The sequence below is a fragment of the Tupaia chinensis genome, unplaced genomic scaffold (genome assembly GCF_000334495.1).
Source record: "Tupaia chinensis unplaced genomic scaffold, TupChi_1.0 Scaffold000196_1, whole genome shotgun sequence".
NCBI classification, from domain to species: domain Eukaryota; kingdom Metazoa; phylum Chordata; class Mammalia; order Scandentia; family Tupaiidae; genus Tupaia; species Tupaia belangeri.
In genome coordinates, this window is record NW_006159671.1 from 837,779 (window position 1) to 848,159 (window position 10,381).

The 10,381-nt window shown below is 51.5% G+C and overlaps 1 protein-coding gene across 1 annotated transcript in view; it reads left to right on the plus strand.

The window, feature by feature from the left end:
• Positions 1-10,245: 10,245 nt before the first annotated feature.
• Positions 10,246-10,381, plus strand: part of SLC6A5 (solute carrier family 6 member 5) — a 68,309-nt gene continuing 68,173 nt past the window's right edge. The window contains exon 1 of the mRNA XM_027771204.1: positions 10,246-10,362. Coding sequence (XP_027627005.1) covers positions 10,261-10,362 — 102 coding nt within the window. The 5' untranslated portion in view covers positions 10,246-10,260. The remainder of the gene's footprint in view (positions 10,363-10,381) is intronic.

Consider the following 10,381-nt stretch of genomic DNA (forward strand, 5'->3'; position numbering starts at 1 on the left):
ATAGCCTAGTGGTTAAGGGAGTGGGATTTTACATAGCCAACCGTGATTGGAATCCTAGCCCTGGCAGCCTGAAAAACACTCAGGGCATGTGTGTGTATGCCCCAAATCCCAATAGGATAGAGAAATGGAGCAGAAGGAATTGTGGCATGATCTTGGGGGTGGGGGGTCTCCTTTTCTCACTCTCTCTGTCTCTTTCTAGTGAGCATACACACCCTCTAGCAAATTAAAAAAAATAAATAAAATCTTGGGTCAGCAGGTGGAGTGGTGGTTAAGGTGGTTGAGTCCCACATGGTCAACTGCACAGTTTGAGTCCTGGACCATGTAGTTTGAGAAACACACCAGGTGTATGTGACATGTGTCCAAAATTCTGAGAGGAGAATGGAGGAGAAGGGATTACAGTGTGACCATCCCTCCTGGGGCATACTTTCTAACATTCTCTGTCTCTATTTGGTGCGCACATGCACCCTATAGCAAATTTATTAAAAAGAAAAAAGAATGATGAGAAGAACAAATATTTAGTCAAGAAATTGAGAAATGGTGAGATGTATAGGAAGAAGTCATAGTTCTAAGGGAATGAATGATGTCCAACTTTAGCTAGTGACCTAATCTGACATCTCAAGGTAGGAGGAGCTCTTATTCTGTGCCAACCACCATGCTAGACAGTTTATACACATTTTTCTGACCGAATCAGCATGGGAACCTTATGTTACTGAAGAGAACAGTGAGGCTCTGGGAGATCAGTAACTTCCCAAGAGCACACAGCTAATAAGTTCAAATCCACCACTAATTCGAAAGCCTTGTTTTCACTCTACCAGGTTACCCGCCACCCAGGAAGATGTATTGATGAAATAGAAACACTCTAAAGTTGAATATAGATGCTACAAACTAATTTTAAAAGATTTCATCAGGACCAGCAGATAGTGTAATGGTTACGTTGCTAGACTTCCACAGAGTTGATCACGGTTCGAGTCCCATACCAGATGGCTTGAAACTCATGTTAGGGGTGTGTACCCAAAATCCCCAGAGGAGAACGGAGAAGAAGGGATTGCAGCATCGCCATTCCCCCAGGGGATAATTTCTCACTTTGTCTCTCTCTGGCAAGTGCACGTGCCCTATAGCAAAAGTCTCTCTTAAAATAAATACATAAATAAATAAAAGATTTCATTGATCATTTCAAAGGTTTTTCTTTCTATTACTTTCTTCTTTTTCATTCTTCCTTTTTCTTTTTCTTCTTTTTTTTTAAAGAGATTTTTGTTATTGGGAGCATGTGCTTGCTGGAGAGACAGAGAGAGAAAGAGAGAAAGCAAGAAATCAACCCCTGGGGGGATGGTCATGCTGCAGTTCCCCTCTTCCATTCTCCTCCCATGATTTTTGGGCAGGCATGTGCATGTGCCTGGCCTAAGTTTCAGGCCACTGGGTCCAGGACTTGAACTGTGGTTGACAACATGGGAGTCTAACACTCAACCACTCTGTCACCCACTGGCCCCTCGTTTCCAAGTTTTAATGGTAACATCCCAAGGGACAACCACCATCATGATGAGCTGGCTCTGGCCTGTCTGACCGTCAATGGGGGTAGACCGAGCTCCAGTCTTCCAGGTGCCCGTTCCGTGGGCTCTCACCCTGTGTCTCATGTAGCAAATTACCAGAACTGACAGCCTCCAATTTGCTGCCAACGTGCATAGCCTCCTAGACTCAATTTATAAGGACGCCACCCCCTGGTGATGACATCACAAGGTATTGAAGCTTAGTCCATGGCATTGCAGGTCCTGCTTGTGTGAAGTCTCTCAAGTTTGCCAGGCCCTGCTCATGATCTGTTGTCCTCACCATTGCAGTTTTCTGGACCTTCTTCACATTCTACTCAATAGCCTGGTTAATTCCATAAACGGCCTCAACAGTGAAGCTTCTCAACATCTGTTCCGCTCTACTTGTGGGAATTCCTGCTAGCTTTGCCTGACATTGAACTCAATTCTTCTCCCTGTTAACTAGGACAGCAAAAGGAGACTGTGAGAAAAATGAGCATCGAAGAGGGACAAAAAGAGAATCTTATTTGCCAATACTGTAGACACAAAATATCTATTCTCTTGTACCCCATGTATTAAAAATCTCCTATTTCTGGGCCAGCTAGTGGTGTGAAGATTAAGGTGGCTGGATCCCAGGTGGTTAACTGTGTGGTTTGAGTCCTGGGCCCACCAGCCTGAAAAATGCACCAGGCATGTGTGTTTATGCATACCCAAAATACTGAAAGGAGAATGGAGGAGAAGGTATTGCGGCGTGACCATCCACTCTGGAGGTGCTCTCTTATTCTCTCTATGTCTCTCTGGCAAGTGCATGTGCCCTGTAGATAAATTAGAAAAAAAGAAATCTCCTATTTTCAATAATAAATATATTTGAGACCCAACTTTTTTTTACAAACCCATGCTGAGGTTTAGATACTTCAAGAAGATTAATAAACATGGAAGACTTATGCCTAGAAAGAGATTACTCGAGACCAGCAGTTAGCATAATGGCTATGTCATTGGACTCCCATGTAGCTGACTGAGATTTGAGTCCCGGACCTGGTGGCTTAAACTCACGCTGGGCGTGTGTGCATGCATATCCAAGATCCCGGGAGAAGAACGGAGGAGAAGGGATTGTGGCATGGCCATCCTCTTTGAGGGGCAATTCTCGCTTTCTGTCTCTCTGTCTCTGTCTCTCTGGTGAGCGCACACGCCCTATAGAAAAAACCTCTCCAAAACAAAAAAGAAAGAAAGAAAGAAAGGAAGGAAGAGATTATTAAGTGGACCAGCAGATGGCATAATAGTTACCCACTGGGTTCCCACAGGGCTGACTGCAGTTCAAGCCCCAGACCTGGCAGCTTGAAACTCATGCTGGGCGCATATGTGCATGCCCAAGATCCCAGTAGGAGAATAGGGGAGAAGGGATTGTGGCATAGTCATCTCTCCTGGGGGGTGATTTCTCACTTTCTGTCTCTCTGTCTCTCTGGTGACCACCCTATCACAAAAATCTCTTAAAGATAAAAAGAGATTACCAAGTAGTTACACCAAACATGTGCAACGTGTAAGCAGGACAACCAGAAGAACAATAAGAAGAGAGGGCAGAGGAAAGAGGCAAGTATGTAATGTTTACCAGGAAAGCACTGCTATCATTTTGGAAAAAGTAGAAATCAGAAATTTTTACTTCGGTGTCGTTTTGATTTAAAATGTCGCCGTTGTTTAGTGTCCATTATGGGGACAGGGTTTGGAGGACAGCCTCTGACTTCCCAGAACTGCGTCCTCTAAAGGTCTTAATTATGCCCTGGTTCCACTCCAGCAGAGCTGGGAGATAGAAACACGAGGGCTCTAGCAGGGAGGATTAGCCAAATGTGGGTAGCAAGGACCCTTAATTAACTGGATGCATTTTTCTGAGTTCTACTCTCAGAGAAAGATAGTAAATAGATGTAGGAATGGTACTTCCTCATGAAAATAGCCTGTTCGGTTAATATCCTCATTGACTAAGGCAGTAGATTCTAGTGCCGATTGTTTTTCTCAAAAAGAGGTATACACACATTTGTGTAAATTCACAAATAGGACTATCACAATCTTTTTCTTTTCTTTGTTCTTCAAGTTTTAAATTTGACAGAGAGAGACACACAGAGAGAGAAGGAAAGAGGAGAAGTGAGAAAGCAAGCCACCAGGTCCAGGACTCGAACTGTGGTCAGCCATGTGGGAGTGTCCAGCACCTCAACCACCATGCCACCTGCTGGTCCCCCAGGACTATTACAATCATTTCCTAAAAAGCACAGTCTTCTTCTCCTTTTTAATTTGTTTTGTTCTACCCACCTGTCTCTTGTCTACTCCAATCATGACAAGGCTGATATTGTCTGCCAGAAGTCCTACTTGCCACTTAATATGTGTTTCCATGTTTTATTGGAACACACATACACGCAGTTTCATTTTTTTAATTATTTGATTTATTTATTTTAACTTGACCAGAGAGAGATGGGGGGAGGGGGGAGTGAGAAAGCAAACAGGTCTAGGATTTGAACCACAGTCAGCCATGTGGGAGTCCAGTGCCTTTACCGCCACGCCACCTGCCAGCCCCAACAGTCTTATCTTAGTTATTGTGATTTACAACAATGGAATCACAGTGTACACATTTTAATGGCTCTGGCATTTCTCAACACGTCATGAAAATCTCTCCACTTTCTGTGTGTCTATAATTCATTCTTTTATCAGCTACAGCTCATTCCACACTGTAGATATACTAATGTCTAATGGGGATATTTCTCTTTTTTCTAGGCTTTTACTGTCTGAACTATGCTGTAATAAGTGTCCTTGTGCTGTGTCTCCCCACCCCCCAGCCCCGAGCTCTGGAATAGATTCCTAAGAGTGGGATTGCTGGATCAAGGGTAGTGTAGTAGTGTTTGGTTTTGTTACCAAGGGATGTGGCTGAACTTTGTTTCCAAGTGACCAGATGACCTTGAGCACTCACTCTTCTCCCGGTCCTCTGTGGGAGGCCCAGACCTGTGGGACTACAGATGACCTTGAATATCCTTTGCAGCTGGTTCTGCACCAGCGCCCACCGCCCTGTGTTCTGCTGCAGTGAAGTGAGGGTCACTACTGCTGACTCAGGGACAAGCATCCTGCCCGTCTGAATCTTGGGATTTTGGACCTCCGTTCTGCAGAGGAACTAGTTGTTAGCTGAACCACTGGTTTCCAGGGTGGGCTCTCCGGAAATGCCGTGGTGGGGGAAGCTTGCTCTGATTAGTTCTTGTCTCTGACACCGGAGTCCAGATGCCAACTGGCCAGTGAGGCTGATTACAAAGCTCCAAGCCACGTATGCTGGTCCTCACCTCAGCTGAAATCGAAGGTGCCTTAGGACACACACAGCTCAGTGTCTGAGCCCTTTTCCAGGATGCTTCTCATTTTCTTTGAATTAGACATTTAATCATCCGGTGACCAAACCACGGATGAGAAGGGAGGAATGTTGCACGAGGATTACCTGCTTTGTAAGGCTTTCCATTCTGCGTGTGTCTGCCCGTGTTAAACCCGAACCGGGGTGCAAGAACAGTTTTATTTGCTAAGTCTGAGGGGCTTCAAACATATGATTCATCCGGACTGAGTAATAACAGTAATTTATGGAAAGCCACTGGGAAGCACTAACTAACCCTAAGCCACCCCTGAGATCGGATCATTCTTATCCTCCTTTTACAACTGCGGAATCCTCCCCAAGGTCGCAGAGCCAGAGTTGGTGCAGTCTGTCTGCAGAACCCACACTCAGCACAGGAAAGTACTGCAGTGGATCTGGGGCGTAGTCGGCGACGAAGACAGGGTACTGCATGGCTCTGGACGATCAGCATGCCCACGAAACCCCACGGAGCCCTCGCAGCCCTCATAGTACCATCCCCTGAACCCCAAACAGGCCTCACTGTTTTCCCGTGTGATGGACAGGACAGGAGTCTGTAGACAGGGTTCAAACCCTGGCTGTTTGACCCTGGGCAAACTGCATGGGAAGCTCTTTCTGCCCCGAGGACTGGAAGAGGCTCATGCCCCAAGCACGAGGCTAACACCAGAGCAGATGTCCCCAAGACAACATTCCTCCTCCTCTCTCTGCCCCAAGTGCCCAAGTGCATAAGAGGCCAGTGACTTGAACGCAGAAGGTCCCTCGTCTGCCTGGGTCCCACTTGCCTCTCCCATTCTGTCACAACACTGACATGAGGTCTGTCACTTGATGGCCTCTTGTTCAGTGGGCCGCCCCCGCACAGCTGGGTGGACATGGTTTTTCAAAAAATAGCTATTTATTTGCTTATCTGCAAGGAAAGGTGGGGGGACGACAACGTGACCGAGGACAAAAATCAATTACGATTTTTCATCTTGACAAAGTAATTAAGGTGGTAGTGACTGGCTGATTCCTACCCGGTGGCTGCGGTGATGGGTGCGGATTTACGGTGTCCTGGGCTGAGGCGCCGGCCTGATTATCACTCTGAGCAGGCGGTGGGAAGGTGGGGGCCGCTCCAGGAGGACGTGCGCCTTTTTTTCCCCCAATACTGCGGCTCCATCCTCTGCGCTTCGCGGGCGCTGACACGCACCCACACGCACCAGGAGCTGCCCCAGGTCCTGGCCTCCTGCCACCATGCGCTCTCTCCTGCCCTCGCACCCTAATCCCCGATGCTGCCCATCACTCTGCCCCAGCTGGCCTCACCGCGACCCCTCCTGGCCTCTCTGCTCCAGACCCTCCCTGCACTCTTCGGGAGACCCCTCCTTTCTAGAACTTTGCGGCTGGAAGTGGGCGGAGCTGGGTGAGGAGCCCAAGAGCGCCTTGGCTACCCCCAACCTCAACTCGCAGCTGCCCTCCCATGCGTCACCCGCTTCACAGGGCCTGACGTGCGGTGGGCCCCACGCGGGCACCCCAGTGCGCACTTGGCGGGGTGGACGGGCGAGCAGAACGTCAGGCCGGGGCTGAGCACGGACGAGGGACGTCACTCACGCCCAGGGCCGTGGCTGGGGGAGGCGGGGAGGCCGGCAGGACTCAGCTGCAGGCGAGCAGTGCTACCCTCCCCACCCTCACCCTACCCACACCCCAGTCCTCGCCCTCACTCGCGTCCCCGCCCTCGGTCCAGGGGCTTCTGTGCGTCCTGGTGCAGGCGGGCGCCACAAGCGGCTCTTTGACCAGGCTGCTCAAATGCTGGTGGACACTGGAAAGACCCTTTCCTCGTGGTGACCACCTCTTGTGGAAGCCGGGAAGGGGCCTCAGAGGGAGGCTCACACCCACCTCCGGGCTCAGCTCCTGGAAGCCAAGGCCGGCCAGCTGTCCTCCACTGCCGGCCTCGCACCCCACTGGGGCTCCTTCTGGGAAATGGGGTCTGCGTTGGGAAAAGCGCAGGGCAGATCCCTTTGGCCTTCTTCCTGGGGGTGGGGCCACCGGACCCTCCGGGGTTCCTAGCCCTGCAATTCAATGGATCCCACTCCAGCTGACCCCACCACAGCCCTGCCTTACCCCCACCCCCTACCCCGCCTCCTCTCTCCCCACCTCCGCCCTCACTTCCCCTACTTCGCCTGGTTTCCGTCTGAGCTGCCCGGGGAGTGCAGGCCACTGGCCCCAGTGACAGTCCTGTGGGAGGTGGTTGGGGGGCTTCTCCGGGGTTCCAAAGCCACTTTCTGAACCTCAGATTCCCCAGCTTTAAAACTGGGAATCCCGAAGATGCTGCCGAGGCTATGTGGGATTATGGGAAAGGTCCTTGCACAGCGCTCAGGTGTGGAGGTTTCCGTGACATTCGCTCAGAACTACACTAAAAAGCCGCTTGGAATCCGCAAGGCTGCTTGAAAGGAAAGTTTTCTCAGGGCATCTGTCTGCACCCCCACTTCCCACCCCCAAACAGCGTGGACCACGGTTTCCCAGCTGGCCACCCTCGGAGGGGCCAGAGAGCGGTGGGGCAGGGGTACGGGCACGCTCGGGCATCACAGGAGGGGCAGGAGGGCCGGGGGAGCGCAGGGGGGCTTCGCAGTGCCCTCAGCGCCGGTCGCAATCTGCCACCACAGCCTCCGCCTGCGGCCGCCGCGACGTTATCCTCCCACCGCATGCGGAGGCTCCGGCTCAGCGGAGTGAGACGGCACGGACCCCGAGGCAGTGCGCCAGGCTGCGAGCAGCGAGCAGCAGGGAAGGGACAAAGCGCTTCCCGTAGCTCCTGGTCCCCCAGGCCGGGGGTTTCCCGAGCTAGGCGGCAGAGAAGGAGAGAAGGGGGCCGCTCAGCTGGGAACCCCTTCTCTCCAAAGGACACCTTCTTTGTGCGGGTGTTACCCCGGTCCTACGGTGACAGCCACTGAACCAACAGCAATGTCTTTCTTTTCATTGTCACTGCGCCCGGCCCCGGCCCCCTTCCCAGCACGACTGAACGTCCTCCTGTGGCTGCCTCGGTGGCATCTCTGCCTCCTGGTGGCTGGGATCCTGGTTTGGAGGGTCTCCCCATCAGGCCTGGTCCTGGCCAGCTTTCGTTAAAGGGCGGTGAATAGACAATGGATTTCCTCTGACTTTGGAAGTGGTTTGAGGACCAGCTCAGTGTTGTAAATCATTTCGTTTTGATTTCGCTGAAACATTTTCAGAAGTGCTTTAAAATCCAAGAACATTCGATTACACTCAGCGTTTTCTCTTGACAGTGGTAACAGAGACACAATAGGAATCCGAATACCAGATACCCCTTTTAAAGTGAAAACCCGGACTCTCTCCAAGTGCAGTGAGGCGGGCAAGCCCATGAAAATCTGAAGTGTGCAGACAGGACCGGTGGGTACACCCGCGACCGTGCAGGACCCGTGCCTGCACAGCCGCCACAGAGCTGTGGGGCTGCTGTGGACTCTGGAGCCCCTTCGGGATCGGATTGTGGATCCGCTGAAGGTTCTGGGAGATGGCAACGGAATGTGGTGGAAGAGAAAGACACGACAGGGATTTAACCCCCTCCCTCCACTCCCACCTCACAGCCCAATCCACTCTGTTGGCCGCTGCGGCCGCCTGCGGTGCAGTGGGACGTGTCTCTCCCATGTTCCCGTAATTAGGAGGAGGCAAACTTCTGTCGTCCCCTCCCGCCAGCCTCGGTTTAGTAATCAGACCCCGTGAGTCACGGCTCACACGCAGCCCCCTCCCGCCGGAGTGCCAACCGGCCAGCGTACGCTAGGCTGTTGTCCCTTTAAAACTCGAATCCAAGGGGGTAATGATTTATCAAACTTGTATTATCAAGAAAATGTCACACGAAGGGCACCTTGCTTTGCACTGACGCAAACCTGGCCTTTCCCAAGGAGATATAGAAAGCACCTCTCCTGCCGGAGCCTAGCCAGTGCCGACTCCAGCGGATCCGCTCTCCGCCGGCTCGATCTGGTGCCTGTTAGAAATGGTGAGTGTTTGCTTGTGTTCCTTTGCGAAGAGAGAGGGCTGAGGGGCTCAGGACAGCAGATTCGTCTGGGATGTTTCTTTCTGAATGTGTGTGCTTTAGGCGTGGGTGGGGTGGGGCGAGGAGGGCAGTTCTCGCAGCCGTAGGTATTTGTACGTGGGAGCCGCACCTGAGTTGGGAGAGAGGCGTCTAGGCTGTGAATCGGAGAGGTCGGCGGGGGCTCCCGAAGACGCGATTCCGGGCACTGTCCTTGGTGCTGAAAAGCCAGATGCCAGCACAGAGGCGAGTCGCTCGGAGTCGCAGAGGCTAATGAAACAGAAATGCTGGCTGGGGCCAAGGTATTGAGATCGGGCGCCAAATAAAGAGTTGTGATCTGTGCGTCCTCGGAAGGGCGGTAGACGAGAAGCGTGCGGCTCAGGTGAAGGTAGTATACAGCAAAGGTTGGTGCTAATGTCTAGGAAGCGGAGCGAACCCAGAACCCACCGCTGGCAGTTCTTTTCATGTGAAATTAATTGGGAGAAAGAGAATGAAAAGCTCTCCTGGGTTCCGGTCCTCAGGCAAGGGTAGGATGGGAAGGACAGAGAGTTCTCGGGGGTAGTGATGCCTAAAAACGCAGCCCAGACAGCTCTGCAGTTCTTTTGCCTTTCTGGGAATCTGGGAGTGAGCGTAGGCTGTGTAAGGTCATCCCAGTTACTACCTCCTGTTTTAAGTCTGGTTTAGTGTTGCTGTGTGGGGGGGGGGGTATCAGCTCTGTGGCCTCAGCTTGTCTATAGCTTAAAAAGAAAGAAAGAAAGAAAGGGAAAAAAGGAGGGGGGGAAGCAATGTGCTTTGTTGAATGACAAAGGAAACGGGGCGGAAAATTAAAAGAATCTTTCTACAGTGGTGATGGGGATGCCCGCACCCCCCAGCCGTGATGTGAAATCCAAAGAGGCAGGTTCTCCTGGCTGTGGCCGCAGGGCTGTTTCCACCCTCCCCTTCTCCCCCCACCAAAAACACTTCTGCCTCCTTTCTTAGCTCATCCTCCACCAGAGAGGGAATATTAGCTTCATAGTATCATCTGGTTATTGACGTGACCGCGTACGAGAAGCAATGATTGCCGTTTTTCTTGGGGGAGGAAAAACAGATCCAGTTCCCAATTTGTTTCCCTGGATATTCATAGTATTATCTGGTTATTGACGTGACCGCGTACGAGAAGCAATGATTGCCGTTTTTCTTGGGGGAGGAAAACCAGATCCAGTTCCCAATTTGTTTCCCTGGATACTGTATCTGGCTCTGAGTCGTGAACGCCTTCATTTGTAGATCCAGGTTTTTTGTGCTTTTTAGCCTGCTGCGATCTTATTATTATTATTTTTTTTGCACGAACTCAACGCTGGTGTTTGCAGGATTGCAGTGTTCTTAAGGAAATGAATAAACAACCAGCCAACAGCCTGGAAGCGGCGGCGGCGCCTGGCCACCCCGGAGTTCAGTGCGCGCCCAGGACCGGCCCTGAGCAGGAGCTTCCGGCTGCCGCCGCACACGCGCCCG